This window comes from Leucoraja erinacea, chromosome 6 (assembly GCF_028641065.1).
Source record: "Leucoraja erinacea ecotype New England chromosome 6, Leri_hhj_1, whole genome shotgun sequence".
NCBI classification, from domain to species: Eukaryota; Metazoa; Chordata; class Chondrichthyes; order Rajiformes; family Rajidae; genus Leucoraja; species Leucoraja erinaceus.
Window position 1 is genome coordinate 50,554,477 of NC_073382.1, and position 16,508 is coordinate 50,570,984.

Below are 16,508 nucleotides of genomic sequence, written 5' to 3' on the forward strand. Positions count from 1 at the left end.
CTACATCCACTGGCTCTCCCTTGTCCATTTTCGTAGTTACATCTTCAAAAAATTCCAGAAGATTAGTCAAGCATGATTTCCCCTTCGTAAATCCATGCTGACTCAGACCGATCCTGTTACTGCTATCCAAATGTGTGGCTATCTCATTTTTTATAATTGACTCCAGCATCTTCCCCACCACCGATGTCAGGCTAACTGGTCTATTCCCCGTTTTCTCTCTCCCGCCTTTCTTATAAAGTGGGATAACATTAGCTACCCTCCAATCCACAGGAACTGATCCTGAGTCTATAGAACATTGGAAAATTATCACCAATGTATCCACGATTTCTAGAGCCACTTCCTTAAGTACCCTGGGATGCAGACCATCAGGCCCTGGGGATTTATCAGCCTTCAGTCCCATCAGTCTATCCAATACCATTTCCTGCCTAATGTAGATTTCCTTCAGTTCCTCTGTCACCCCAGATCCTCCGGCCACTACTATATCAGGAAGATTGTTTGTGTCCTTCTTAGTGAAGACAGATCCAAAGTACCTGTTCAACTCATCTGCCATTTCTTTGTTCCCCATACTAGATTCACCTTTTTCAGTCTTCAAGGGTCCAACTTTGGTCTTAACTAAAGCAGGTAAAGTCCTGCAGCAACTTGAAAATGGGAGAACATATGAAAAATGGAAGATAAATTATATTACTTAGGACAATTAATGACTTAATTCATCTCCAAATTGAAAAGAGATATGCAAAAAGACTTTGTGACTAGCAATGTGAGAATACTGAACATCTCATGAATTGCTGAGAATAGTAACAGATTAATTTGAAGTGCAGGTTGGTGATTAGAACTAGGTACTATGGAAAAAGTTTGTGGAGTTTATGTTTGCAGAGATTACAGTGCCCTCCATAATGTTTGGGACAGAGACCCATCATTTATTTATTTGCCTCTGTACTCCACAATTTGAGATTTATAATAGAAGAAATCACATGTGGTTAAAGTGCACATTGTCAGATTTTAATTAAGGCTATTTTTATACATTTTGGTTTCACCATGTAGAATTTCCAGCAGTGTTTATACATAAATAAATGATGGATCTTTGTCCCAAACATTATGAGGGCACTGTATTTGGGTTGAACAGGGGATTTCTTGCTTTGTATTCTATATAACATCATGTCATGGCGAGTATAGCCATGCCCATTCAAAACATTTCAAAATTATTTTTGTTTTTGGGGATTAGGTTCTGAAACAGCAGATTGCAGACTTGCAAGAAGAACTGAAACGAAAAGAATTAAGATGGTCAAGTACTTACACAAGACTTCGAAATCAGATTGATGCACTAACTAAGGAAAACCAAGAGCTTCAAGATGAGGTTAAGGTAATGGAAAGACTTCGGTTAGAAACCTGGAAGAAAACTGACACAGCAATGGAGAAGAAAGCTGAAAGCTCTCTACCACAGCTTATGAAAATGGAAGTGGTAGGTCAGTTTTCTTATAAGAAACATTTTTATACAACGACAACATGCACAGGGCATAGCCATTTACTTGAAAGTAAATGTTATTTTGTAATAGGTCTCATCAGATGTGATGAAAAAGGAAAGCGATCCCATTCCCAAACAGACAAATGGAGGCAGAAATCCACAAGCAACAGGAAAGAAAAGTTCACATAGAAATGAGCAGGTAATACCAAACTTTAATGTTTTTTTGGGTATTAAAGGCATATTGTATATATTAGTGGGTGTCATGTATGAGGTTTATTGTGTAGTGTGCTCCTCTTCAAATTGTATGTGTTAAGTGCTGGTCCAAAGATATGGGTTAGCATTTACCTCCTAATCTACATAAAATAAAACAACAAATTAAATGTTGACTCAGGGAGGTTGGAATACAAAGTGAGAAAATAATACTATTGTAAAGAGGTTTTGTAGGACCCATGTACAATCTTGGAAATTATGTCAGAGGGACTGTAATATTGATTCACCAGATTTATCTCTAGCGGTGTGAAGTTAAAACAATCAAATGGATATGAAATATAAATCAATAACAATAGAATTGAATATTGGAAAGGACCAGACACAGACTATTTCTGGAATGTTCCAGTGACATCACTGCCCAGCATGAATATTACAGAGTCACCAAATCATCATTTTCCCTAGCAATTGTCTGAGACTGAATCAAACAATGGAGAACTCTGGAAAGAAACTGTAAACATTTCAATTTGATTACGTTTCATCAGTACAGGTACTATTAAAAGTTAGGTGGCAGTATAATTCAAATGGTACTGGTGCCAACTGAAAGAGGATGCAGTTTGTTCACAGCTAATCTGGCCTGGAGGAAATATAGATGAAACAAGATGAATAGGGGCAGCTGAGCGAGGGGATGTTAGAACAAAATGATCAAATGCAGGTTTTGCATTAGTTGGAAATCTGTGGCGGGGGGGGGGGAATGCTGAGGGTTGTTACATGCTGAACCAGAAGATATGGTGTTCTTTAAACTTATACTGGGCTTCACTGGGACTGTGTAAGAGGACAAGGATAGAGCATGAAATGGGAATGGAGAATTAAGGTAAGAAGCAGCTGAAATCTCAGTTGCTGAGCTTTTTTTTAAAAAGCGGGTCACTTCATGTAGTATTTTTGTTTGAGCCACGTCTACTTGATGATGAAGCCTTTGACAGCATAAGAATTCAATAATTTTCCAGGCTTTTCTGTTTGTATCAGAGCTTATTTTAATTTCGTGTCCATCTTCCATGTTTCAAATGTTGACATTGCTGTCATCGTCAGTCCTGAAAAGGACGCAAGCTTCCGGTGACAATCAGTGGGAGCCATCACTTGTTGTAATAGATGATAGTGGTAGCAGAATTAGCTCGGGATACTTCTAGTTTTCAGCCCCGTGACGTGGACGCTTCTGCTATGGGGCCTGTATCAGAACTGGCAAGTTTTGATTGAAAGTTATAAATTTGTAATGTTGATGAGATTTGTCTCCCCCTACATAGATTTCTGCTGAGTAATGTAGCATGCTCTAGTGAAACTGGCATCTACCCGGCCGTGCAAAGAATATACCCATACATGTGATATATGAATTAATTACAGACACAATGTTGTCAATCTTCCCCTATCATTAGTAAACTGATGGAATGATGTTGAAATAGTAGAGGGAGCTGAATTGTTAGCATATCTTAAGTTTTATTCTGGTCATTTGATTAAACCTGCATTTTGTCATTTTTATTGTTTTAATTGTTATTCACGAGTAGAGACATATGTGATTTTTACTATTGCAGACTTTCCCGAGAAATGTTAAATTGATTCATCCTGTGAAAATCACTGCTGCTATAATGACCAGGAATGGCTTGAAGGAAAGTGAGTATTTTTCTGTAAATATGGATATAGCTGAATTAGTCACTTTATATTGTACCACGTTATCAAGATAATCTGTTGAGCTGCAACACAGTAAAAGTGATTTTTCAACTTTCATTCTAAATGCTATGCTCCAAATTTATAAAGGTGCCCACTGTATTCATATGCATGCCACATGCAAAACATTCACTCAAGGAAAAAACAGAATGTTCAATTATTTTTAGTGCTAAAATTAATCACTGTATATAATGCAAGTTGTACTAACTTCATTATTTGGCTGGAGAATCCCTCAGTTGTTATTTTGTTTTAAAATACATTGTCGTGAAAATAACTCTACAATTTATTGCAAGACTAACATTGCAAAAGTGTCGAAATTTTGATAATTGATTAAATAACTTAGATGACAATTTGATACCATACACAATTCAATTTGTTGCAATAAAGAGTTTGCAAAAAGTCTGATAGGAGAAAGTACAGAAAATAGTTAACTGGTGGTATCACAACTTGAGTGAATAGTTTCTCATACCTGAATTTCATAGAAAAATACCTGAAGTTTAAAAGGGAAGATAATGTTCCTTGACAAATGGAGAACCATTGAAGTTAAAAAACAGTATTGCTGTAATCTTAATAACTAATAAAACAAGATTACCATTTTGTTTTATTAATCAGATTCAACTTTAATGAGGAATATGGAAGACACTAATGTGAATGATACTGCAGTATCTGCAATTAATCTTTCAGTGCCATGTGAAAGCTCACTAAACCAAGAGCTGGTTTCAGCACCAGCTAGTTCGGTAAGTCTCTAATTAAATGTGTATTAATAATAAACAAATCAAATAACGTTTAAGGCTGAAAGTTTAAATCACCCAGTTACAAAATAGTAATTCTTGGAATGGAGCTTTGATACTTAGAAGGAAAAAAAGTCAAGTAACCTGACATTATTGTTGGGCTGCGGGGTGGAAGATTGCAACCTTCACGTGGTCTGCCCTGTTTCGACTAATGCAATCAACTCGACGTGCACAGAAGATCAAATAGAACAAGTTGTCCTACAACTTTAGGCTGTGCATGTCACACGAAAGAAGAAGAATTGTTGGGCTGCATAATTAGCCCAATGTGTTTATCCCATGAATAACTACGGTACAGCATTAAGATTTAAAAAATCAAACTGTTAATCTCAAGTTGTTATAAATTGTCCAGGGGTGCAGCAGTTTAGGAGCATTATAATTGGCCATGAGAATCCTAGTTTAGGGATGCAAAATCCAATCCACGTTTCCTGCCGTGTTGTTATCTATGTGTCAGATTGGTGTTGGGTCTGACTTCTTTCTTCCCCCTCCATGTCATTCAGCATCCACTGTACTACCTATATCGCATTGCCCAGTACCCAGCAAGCCAGACTATACAATATCACCCAGATTTCAGAACATTAGCAACAGATTATTACAGACAAAAGAGCTCAGTCATTTAACGACTATATAATTTCACCTTGCCTTTGATTTGCCCATTACTATCCCACTTTCTTTGCCACACACTATTTATTTTTCTCAGTTAAATAGTTTTTGACCAGAAACATTGTTTTTTTCCAGAGATGTGGCCTGTCAAAAGTTTACCCCATAGTTTATTTGTTTCAAATGTCATCGCATTTTCTGCCAATCTTCACCCCAGTATCCTTTCAGGTAGACACAAATTGTCTTGGCAAAAGACAATCTACACAAGGAACTCCACAGGTTAGGCCGCATCTATAGAATGGAGAGATGACATTTCAAGTTGGGACCCTTCTTCAGACTGATACAACCTTCCTTTCATGTAGTCTATTTTTGGACTTTCCCTTCAGTATTTCTCCAACTGTGTCTTGGGAGAAAAGGCAGCAACCAAGATCCATTACAAGCTTGCAGCCTCCTACAGCAACTTTCTACAAGGTCCAGAACCACACGCAATACTCTAGCAGCTGTAGTCTGTACCAGGTTTTATATCACTACTTTGTACCCTAGATATTAAGGTCAGTGTTTCCTTTTTTTTTCCTGCAACTGCATCTGCCCAGGACATTTTATCTTGGCCCAATCTCCTATTCATTTTAATTTTTCTATGGATCTAGTGCTTTTTGAATTGTAGGTAATAAACATTGGGATTTGGTGGTGGTGGACAACGGAGGGGGAAGAGAGAGAAAACAAAAATAACAAATGTGAATTTAGTAGGAAGCAATGTAGAGTTGGAATCTTGCAACCCTTTGTCTCGGGCTAGGTTGTTTTTAAACACCACGAGATTTGTTCACATTTAAGCTTACACTTCATTCTTATAATGGGTAAGTTGCTGTTAATAATTTTCCTTCATTCTGTGCAAAGTAAATAATCCTTAAAGTTGTGCTGTATAATAAGGAAATATACTAATATGAAAGTTGAAAATCAACCTAGTCTGTTTATCCTCTAACTTTAAGAGTGCATTAGGTTAGGTTTTGCCATATGCAAAGCTGTGGGATATCAAAATGAAGATTGTAACCAATAGCTTGCTTTTTAAACATACAGATCTGATGACTCAGTTAAATTTTAATATTTAGAGGAATCAAACTAATTTCATTTAAGCACATTACAATTACATTTTGATGTTTTTTTTTTAAACTTTAAGTGTCTTGAATTTAACGGAGCCAAAGATGAAATTCAAGAAGAGATTAAATACTCGGATGGAAAGGTGGGAATTTGTTCTTTTAATTTATAGAACTTTTGATATTCTCCAGTAATTCTATATTCTTGCTTTCTAACAAAGTGCATTAAAATAATTAAAATAATAAATGACTGACATTTTTTAGAACACCATACTTACAAGTTTTGAATCGCATTTAATGCAGCTCATATACAGTGATTGCATCTCTACATTATCAATTTTTGGTGATGTCGACCTAGGGCAAAGCTGCATCCAGCGTAGTTAATTATACAAAGTCTTTCCCCATATCATCTGGCAATGCTTAAATAGGGAGAGCTGTTCCAGATTTAAGAATTTGATATACATTCAAAGCAAACTTCTGATTGGCACTTAATTAATCATCCTAACTATTCACAACCCTGGGCTCTGCATGTCTGCAGTACGTGGCACCAAATGCACTATAGTAATTCACAAGTAGTTGTGAATTATGCTGGTATCAAAATGTTGTGTTTATTAGTGTTAAAATGTTGCTTTAATTTTCAGCTTCTTTCAAAGTGTTGTTGGGGCAGTACCTGATAAAACAGGTTTAAAAACTTGAGGAAAGAACAGTGTAAAATTAGTACCTCAATTGCTTGAGTTGCTACATTTAGTAAAATCTTGGCTAGTCCATTCACTTTGTAATCTCAGAATATTAGAATCAAACTCCTCTTTGCAGGATCTAACAATGAAATCCTCAGTGCATAAAATGCGCAACAGGTTTGTGTACAGAAGAACTTGCATTTGTAGGATGATGGCATTCTGTGCTGCTTGTACTAGAGATTAGAAAAAACAAAATATTTTATTTGAACTTTATTCAAATCTCTCTTTAAAGAACCCAGATTATTTTCTGCTCGTGTTATTTTTTTTTCTTGAATACCTCTAGGTCGAGCAGGTATTGAGAAGTGGACGACATATAATTATCTTCTCTAATGGTACGCGGAAAGAAGTGAGCACAGATGGGAAGACCATAAAAGTAACTTTCTTCAATGGGGATGTAAAGCAAATGATGTCTGACCAGACCATAGTAAGCAATATCATAATCAGAATTATTATCTTTTTCTTTAATGTATAATTCTGTAGAACTTCGTTACTCAGAGAGTGGTAGCGGTGTGGAATGAGCTTCCAGTGGAAGTGGTGGCGGCAGGTTCGTTGGTATCATTTAAAAATAAATTGGATAGGCATATGGATGAGAAGAGAATGGAGGGTTATGGTATGAGTGCAGGCAGGTGGACTAAGGGAAAAAAGTTGTTCGGCACGGACTTGTAGGGCCGAGATGGCCTGTTTCCGTGCTGTAATTGTTATATGGTTAAAGACTCCAGACAAGTGTTTCCTATTCTGCAGATAGTATAGAAATGTTAGTGCAAAGTGAATTTTAAATGACACATTCACTATTTTACATTTTTAATACCAATGAATAACCGTTACTGAGTACGAATTCAAATCTTTCATTTAAATTAAATAGTAGGACTGGATGTTACAATCCCTATGATTTCACTACAATTGACATTCTTGGGTATGACCACTAGGTGAATTTGCTAACAATCAGACACATCTTCAGTTGTGTACCTCAACGTCACTGGGTGTTTCGGCCTTTTATCACAAGACTTCCTCAGTCGAGGCAGGCCCACTGCAGGTTGATCAGACCTGGGTGTGTGTGTCTTATTGTTAGCCTCTAGATGGTCACGTGGCAGCCCAGACAGCATCTTTCCTCTTCAGCCACAGCCAGTGACTGCTCCGTTCGGCAGCATTGGCAAGTTCTTTTATCGCCCTCCTTTGTGCCTGCCCTTTGACTCCCTACTTCCCTCAGGAGCCTTGCGGTGGAACTGGCTACAAAGCCCCTGTACCCCACCTCCACTGGACACACCCTTACACTCCAACCTCTCTCCTCTGCTGCAAGGTTTGAATATCAAAGCTTTTCCTTTCATAAGCCTCGTCCACAGCCTCCTCCCATGGGACCATCAGCTCAATGATGAAAACACGCAGACAGGAGTTAGACCAGAGAACGAGGTCTGGTCGCAGGTTGGTAACTGCGATTTCAACTGGGAACGAAAACCTCTGGCCTAGGTCAACATGCATTTCCCAGTCCCTGGCTGCGTTCAGTGGGCATGAGTTGAGAGGCGAGGGGTTAGTCCTCCATTTCGCTCCTTCCCGGATGAAGGATGGTATTTGCGTGAATGTTATCTGGGCGTTGATAGGCATGGCGTTGGTGGTAACTCTCTTGCACTCAAGTTCAGCTACCAAACACCTCAGCACCTGGTTGTGTCGCCAGGTGTATCTGCCTTGTGTTAGGCTGGTCTTACAACCGACTAGGATGTGCTTGAGGTTTGCTGGAACTGCACACAGGGGGCAGGTTGAATCCTCTCCCAGCCAAAGATTTAGGTTTGTGGGAGAGGGAAGGACGTCATATGTGGCTCTGATAATGAAGCTCAACTTATTTGACTCCATGGTCCACAGCTCTCTCCATGTGATCTTCCTCCTCTCAATGCCATCCCACATCATCCAGCGGCCTTGTTTGGCTTGGGATATGGCTTTGGCACACCTGGCTGCTTCTTCCTGGTGGCACACCTCCTCCACCACCAGGTGCCGACGTTCAGCTGGAGTAGCCTTTTGCCAGGTAGGTTTCATTGCTCCCTTGTTGGACATGGCCCACTATGTCCCAGTGTTGGAGGGCGGATTTTGTGTCCAGTACCACTGCTGCTGGAGTCCATTTCTTCCCTGTTGCTAGGGTTGGAGCGACACCTCTTATTATTGGGTCCCGGGATTCTGTTAGTGTCATGTCCAGCCTCACTGGCGCATTTGTATTCCTCCACCAGGCTTGAGACTGGCAGTGAGTTGTACCATCGCCCGAGGCTTTTGACAGGCTTCTCCAGGACAGTTGGTATTGTCTCGTTATTGATGCGGAACCTTTCGTAAGTGAGCCGGCCTTTGACGATACTGCAGGATTTGCTGGGTTTAATCTCCATTCGTGCCCATTTGATGTTTTCCTGGAGTTTATCCAGCAGGCGTTTGGTGCATGCTTTTGTTGTTGTTATTGTGGTCATGTCATCCATGTACGCCCTGATTGGAGGAAGACGCAGCCCACTCTTCAAGCGTTCCCCTCTGACCACCCATCGTGATGCTCGAATGATGAGCTCCATTGCCATGGCGATAAACAGAGGAGAAATGGTACAGCCTGCCATTATGCCTACCTCAAGGTGCTGCCAGGCGGTGGTGTTGTCCTGTGTCGTGACGCAGAACGGGAGGTCCTGGAAGTAAGCTTTTACCAGCTTAATGATGACTTCTGGGAGAAATTAAAAGCTGCCCAAAGAGTCTCATGGGGCTCTGAAGCAAAGGCATTGGCAAGATCTAAGAAAACCACATGCAGATCTCTCTTTTCCTTCTTGGCAGTATCTAGGTTTCATTGCTCCCAGGCCAAAGCCCCCTCGGCCTTGTTGGACATGGCCCACTATGTCCCGGTGTTGGAAGGCGGATAATAATAAGAGGCTAACTATCAAACCCATCTATATTTGAAATTCAACTTGAGTTTACTATATTTAAAGCTCTTGAGGTTTCATTGATTTTTAAACTATTTTAAATGAAACCCAATCTTTATTCAGTTTAAAAGCTTAATTGAACCAAAACGAAGGATTTCATTTTATCTTTATTTCAACATAGTTTTCAATATTTACTATTCAAATAACAAATTTTATTCAACTAATTGTTCTTATTTTCCCTAAGTTATGTAATGTTGACCATATTGAGTATTGTGCAATGCCTCGATAGCAAGCTGTATAATTTTTTTTCCAAATGGACAACATATTCTTAAAAGGACAAAAAAGCTGCCCAAACTACCAATTCTGAGAAATTATTGCATAAAAGTTCAATTGCAAATGTAACAACAGTAGAACATGCAATTCAGCCATTGCAGTTCATGCTAGTACTTTCCTCCAGTAGATATCTGGTCTTTTGCTCTTTTCTCTTTTAATAATTTGTTTACACTATTTTCAGTCATCACAATAACACCAATCCCAATCCTGGTAAATTATTACACAGCCTATCTCATGTTGCATACCAGATGGGTAAAAGTTTACATTAAAAATTAAATCTAGAATGTACAAACTTCTGCCCCAAGAATTTTATTTTCATCTCTAACACCAGGTGAATATCTGCTGCCTCAGGTCATGTGCTGAAGTTTTCATCATGTATTTTGTCATCTTTGGACTTTACTCCACTATTATTCTTGCTTTCTATGTTGTGTAAGATTTGTTAAGCAAAAGTCTGCTAATTTTCACCTACCTCATGACATTCACCTGTCTGAAATAAAATCCTGACCTGAGAAGTTGTCTGTCTATTTTCCTCCACAAATGCTGCCTGACCCTTTGAGTTCCTCCAGCAGTTTGTTTTTTTGCTCAAGATTCCAGTATCGGCAGTTTCCTGTCACCTAAGTAGTATTTGTGCAGCAACTGCAGCAAATCAAACCATTTTTTCTTGTACTTTTGTCTATTAATCATCCTTCTAAATATTTTTTTGACTTTTCCATGATAATTTACTTTTTTTTAAAAAAACAGATATACTATTATGCAGATGCACAGACAACACACACAACTTATCCTGATGGACTTGAGGTTTTGCAGTTCCCAAATAATCAGATGGGTAAGTGAATTTTTTAATTGACCTATTCAGTTTTAATTACAATATACTTTAATGGAAGAAGATGATCTAAAGCAGAGCAGGTGGATAGTGTATAGTGGTGGAGTGAATATTTGGTCAGAAGTGTAGCTGAATAGGAACCCAAATTTGCAAAAAATCAAAGTGGAACAAACTCTACTTCCACATTTAATGTGTCACTTCTCGCATCCAAAACATGCCCTATAACTTGAAATAATATTCTGATTTAATCCTGGAGGAATTTCGTGTTCTATGAACATTAATACCAAAATATGCTCATCTTTAAATTTCTGAATCTTATCCTTGGGATCTCCACCTGCAACTAGCATTTGAACTACCTGATAAGCAGACTTCAATCAGTTAGAATAGATCATAACATTTCCTCCATTCTGGTTCTCCACGTTGATGTTCACTGATGACAGACCACTGTTGTTGGCTGGATTATATACAGTAACAATGAGAGTGCAGGAAAAAGATTGGGAATCTTAGGTTATAGTGTTAGAACAATAACCTAGCCCTTAACATTAGCAAGGCGTAAGGGTTGATTGTTGACCTAAGGAAACTGGGGTGAACACAACCCTGTCCTCATTCACAGTGCTGCCGTGGAAATAGCTGACAGCATCAAGTTCACAGGCAGGCTGTCAGGGATGCCTGTCACCCTGGCGTTTCCCTTTTTACCACCTTCTGGAAGATGTAGGAGCTTGAAAGCCTGCACATCCAGACTTATGACTGCTTCTGTCCCACTGCTACCAGACTTCTGAACCTATCACCTCTTTCATACCCCTGTCCCAGAGGTGCTGCCATGTACTCTTGACACATAATTATTCCAATTATTGCAATTTTGTTTTGCTTGTTTAGATGACGCTACATTCTATGCACCATTCTGCTGTTTTGCATTTGTTGTATCTATCGTTACTGTGTAGTGTTTACCCTAAGTTTCATGTAAAGGAAATATATAGCCTTGTGTATATGGCTATAAACTAGTCTAAATCTGATAACATATTGAATACATTTGTTTGCTGAAAGGCAGTGTACTCTAAAGCATGGGCCTTCAAACTTTTCAGTATGAGGGCCACATTATATATTTGGCACATTTTTGCACGCCGTAGGAAAAAATATAAACTTTGTCTATCTGTCTCGATGCAAACTATCTTCTCCAGCAGGGCGTCAATGATGTCGGGTCGGGTGGGGGGGGAGGGGCGTCCCTGGAGCTGAGGGAGAGGCCGCACACGCCCCGTAGGTCCGGGAGTGGGGACACCGTGCCAGGTATCCTCAGCCTCTTCCTCTCCCGGCTCCAGGATGCTTGATCACCCTCCCCCCCCACCCTCCGACGCAGGGAGGCAGTAGCCTGGCGGGGGGGGGGGGGGGGGGTCAGAAAAGGAAACTTACCTGCGGGGCTGTCAGGTCCCTGAGGGAGAAAAAAAGATTTTTACGCCAGTCAAATAAAGACGGGAGGGGCAGGGAAAGTTGGGGCGCTGTTTTATCTCGCTAGCACAGAACCCGCTAAATAGCCCGCTGCAAGGAGCGTGTTAAGAGCTTGCTGCGGGCCGGATAAAATCTCGTGGCGGGCCATAGTTAGGAGACACCTGCTCTAAAGCATTGATTTTTTTAAATCAAAATGAGGGAATCCATATTCTCTACTTTAAAGGAAATTATCTGAGTTTATTATTACTGCAATCATTGCTAATATTGGTAACTTGGCTCCACAACATCTTATTGGATTCAACAGAATAGTGTAGAGGAGATTCTTTTCAATTTAAAAGATTGTAATCTTAATTTAGTTTAGTATTATAATAATTCTAGGCAGAACTTAAGTCCATTATTGAATGAGCATCTGGAGACTGAATTAAAAGCAGACTGCTGAATGTGATGCAGCTCGGCATGGCACAGGCCAGACTGCATATTGCAATGTGCAAGAGTGGAGTTCCTGGAGAGTAGAAAACTATATTAATGCATTTTCAATAAACTTCATTGAGTATAACAAGAATATATCAGCGAATCTAAAGATGGAATTGCAAAGCACAATACAGGTATTGATATTATATTACTGATTCCAGAGAAGCATTACCCAGATGGCAGAAAGGAAATCACGTTTCCAGACCAGACCATCAAATACTTGTTTGCAGATGGTCACGAGGAGAGTGTGTTTCCCGATGGAACAATAATACGTGTACAGCTGTAAGTAAACTGCCTTAAGCTATCTGCATAAATTCAGTTAAACTGATATTTGTAGAAATAGGTGTAGGTTCAGTTCTATTACATTACAATCTATCTGCATGATCTTATGGCACCAATAATGGCTATTATGCTCTATTCCTCCCATCTTTTGATTGTTATTGAACATTACCAAGGATGCATATACTGACATTACTTAATTTGGTGTACACCAGATTAAAAACCCATCTTTTCTTCCAAATTGTTAGTTGACAGCATTCGTTTTAAAGATTTAAATATTTCAGTTGGATATCAGCAACTCCATATAGTACAATTTAAACTGAAATCACCTGATTTCCAGTAGTTAGAAGGCTAAAAATAACCTGGATAAAAACATCTTAACCTGCTCCTTAAAAGGATTTGAACTCTACAGTGAGAATTTGGCAATTTCAAACATCCGATTATTTTCTCAATTCAATCAATTATTTTGGTTATTTGCTACTTGGGGCATCACTTCCGATGTGCCATGATGACTCGCTCTAAATCTATATCTATATATTATACTAAAACTCTTCCCTTCGTTCTCGTGTCTGTGTGGGCCAGAGTTGTGTCAGCTTTCTTTTAATCTCCTTAATTTCTATCTTCTTCCAAACGCTAGGCCACATCCTTCCCATTTTCACACGCGCTACTCACATTTTTATCCGCGGACCGGATAAATATCTTCCCGTCGCATTTCAACCTATATTTCACGTTACTAACCTTTTAAAAACAGTTTCAAAATATTAAAGTTTTCCAAGCTCTCATTTTGAAGAAAGAAAATTCCGACCGTCGTCACAATCAACTCGCAAGGCAGGACGGAACATTCCGCGGGGGAGGGGATCTCAAGTGCTCCAACCCGTTGGGCTCAACTGGGATCTCTCGCCCTCTCCATCTCTACCCCCTCACCTCCCTCTCCATCCCCTCCCTACCTCTGTCGCTACCCCCCTACGAGGGGCAATACAGCACTCCAACCCGCTGGGACACTCGGCTCCGCTTGGTCCCACTGAGACCAGTTTGTCTCCGCTGGGACCCGTTCGGCCCCGCACGCTTGGCCCTAAGACCAGCTCGAAGAGGTGAGGCAGGGATTGGGGTAGTGGAGAGGCAAAAAAAAATCCTGGGGAGTGGAGGAGGGGGTAGGGAAAGTTGTTCAAACGTCTACACTCCATCTCACACCCCCTTCCTCCCTCCACCCCCTCTCTAGCCACGCCTGCGGAGTTGGGGGCTGTGCGTGAGTGGATAGGGCAGGGGATGGGGGGGGAAGGTGCTAATGAAAGCGTTACTTGAAATGGAATAAATCAACATTAAAATCCTGGGTTGTGAGCTGCCCAAGAGAAATAAAAGCTGCTGTTCCTCCAATTTGCGTTTGGCCTCACACTAACAGTGGAGCAGGCCCGTGCAAAAAGATCAGTTTTGGAACGGGAAGAGGGGTTAATTTATTGACATCAACATTACATTTGTAAAGGTCCCAGAACCTGACTGCTGTTAGACAAAGCTCCCAGGTTTAATATATTTAGATGAACAGTCTGCAGACTTCAATTTGGATTATTGTCATGATTATAAAACAAACACTGGAAAAGCAGTTTGAAGAGAACCATAGACCAGAATGTGAATGGAAGCAAGCAGAACCCCATCTCTTATACTACAAACCTTGCAGCACCATCCACCCTTGACGCTGAGGATTCCAAGTGCCCCATGGTCACTTTGTGCCAAAGCCACTAATTTACCTCAACATTTCCAAATTTACTCCACAGGTCATTGTTCCTGATCAGTAAACCATGTGCTTGATAGTGCAGGGAACCAGAGAGAGGTGTTCAAATGCCTCTAAGGCATCTATGGGATTTAAATCTAACTGACTAAATAAATCTGAAGAAGGGTCTTGATCCAAAATGTCACTTATCCACATCTTCCAGAGATGCTGTCTGACCCACTGAGTTGCAACACACTGTATCTTATTTGGTAAACCAGCAACTGCAGTTCCTTCTCTCTTAATTAAATATTAATACTAATTATATTAATATCATGGGGTGGTTAGTGTGTGGGCCGCCCGCAACCACACGTTGAGGGAATGGGACTTAACGGGACACTTGGTCTAGTGTTATTTAAAACCACATTTGTCCTTTTTTTTTGCAGTGACGGTAACAAGATTATTGAATTTAATAATGGGCAAAGGGAAATACACACACCAAACTACAAAAGACGAGAATATCCTGATGGAACTGTTAAAACTGTTTATCTAAATGGCCAGCAAGAAACAAAGTACAGCTCAGGAAGAGTACGAATAAAAGACAAGGAAGGCAATGTAATCATGGACAGTAAACCTCATTGATGTTTTTTTTTTAATGTACTCAACATTCTTTGACATTAAAAAAAATACAATTGTAAAGATTTCATGCTTGTATTTTTCATGCAAATATTTGTATTAAAATGTTAACCATGTGCTTCTTTAAATGTTTATAATAAATGTACTGAATTATTTATGTTAATTATGGAATTAAGGTAAAACTACATGAAAGTGAACCAAGTAACGAGTCTGCAGTCTCCTTTGAAGCACATTCATGATATTACCAAACAATGTTGCTGTAACAAGTTCATTTTTTATTAAAAGTCCCTACAATTTTAATACCACAATAATTGTGTATTACTAAACCACTAGAGCCATAATTTAAACCTGTGGGATCATCTTAATTTAATTTCCCCATAAATTGTGGGTTAATGCAGGCTGCAGCTCTGAAAATGGCTGCTGATTTGCATGATGCACCAGTTAAAGTGGAATGATTCTGAACTGCATTGGCCTCTGGAAGAGTTCCACCAACGTGCTTAGGATAGTATTAACTATGGAAAGATCTGCAATTTTTGTGACTTAGGAACTTATATCTTGCTAAATGTTTAAACTTTGGCAGATTACCTTTTCACATTAGCTTCTGACCCATTTCAGTGCCATTCAAGATTCTTTGTTTTATCAGATCAGTGCAAAATATTTACAATTTATTTTGAAGAGAAGTTTCTCCCTGCTTTAAACGCCAACGTTTGTTAGTGAGCATAACTATTGTTTTCATCAGAGCTTGTTTAAAAAACACTTCCTATATTTTTCCTGTCACTAGATAACAAATATTTGATTGTGTTTGTACAGAAAACCAAACTAATGAAAAGCTTCTGATTTCTTAATCTGTGCCTTCATTCTACATTCATATGACTTTGTTACGCAATGCTGCAAATTCTATGGTTTAACATTACCTTGCCAAACCATCTGGATTTTCATCTAAATTGTTGAAATTGATGTTAGCAATTTTCCCCACCCAGTGAATTCAGTTCCGGTACGTGTTGTGAGGAAGTAGGTGCATATACTTGGGATTTAACTTGGATAAAACTATAACTTTGAGTACAAACTAGCCAGAAAATTGTCTGCCGGGCATGAGGTATTCGTTGCTTACTGGAAAGGAGTAGTTGAGTGATTTGGATTACAGTAAAAGCAAACCTGATGCATGGTTATAAAATAATTTTCCTTGCATGTTATTCCCAAGTCTCAAATGATGTTCATTGAGATTTTGTTTTAAACTAACTTTAATTAGTTTCATTTTTATCTTTGGCATGCAAGGTTCAACATTTTGGCAGTTTGCCATAAATTGACTTTCTCAGTGGATGACGTTCAGCTAAATTGAGTTGG

General features: G+C 39.3%; 1 protein-coding gene across 6 annotated transcripts in view; it reads left to right on the top strand.

Moving 5' to 3' along the window:
* LOC129698109 (centromere protein J-like) overlaps positions 1–15,361 on the top strand; it is a 62,760-nt gene extending 47,399 nt beyond the window's left edge. For 4 of the 6 annotated variants that reach the window (XM_055636994.1, XM_055636995.1, XM_055636996.1 and 1 more), the window contains 9 exons: positions 1,223–1,459; positions 1,554–1,661; positions 3,256–3,334; positions 4,001–4,125; positions 5,951–6,013; positions 6,888–7,028; positions 10,552–10,636; positions 12,709–12,829; positions 14,975–15,361. In XM_055636994.1, coding sequence (XP_055492969.1) covers positions 1,223–1,459; positions 1,554–1,661; positions 3,256–3,334; positions 4,001–4,125; positions 5,951–6,013; positions 6,888–7,028; positions 10,552–10,636; positions 12,709–12,829; positions 14,975–15,170 — 1,155 coding nt within the window. In that variant the 3' untranslated portion in view covers positions 15,171–15,361. Of the gene's footprint in view, positions 1–1,222; positions 1,460–1,553; positions 1,662–3,255; positions 3,335–4,000; positions 4,126–5,950; positions 6,014–6,887; positions 7,029–8,458; positions 8,623–9,398; positions 9,493–10,551; positions 10,637–12,708; positions 12,830–14,974 lie in introns of those variants that run through there. The other 2 variants (XM_055636998.1, XM_055636997.1) reach the window with 2 other exon arrangements.
* Positions 15,362–16,508: the final 1,147 nt, after the last annotated feature.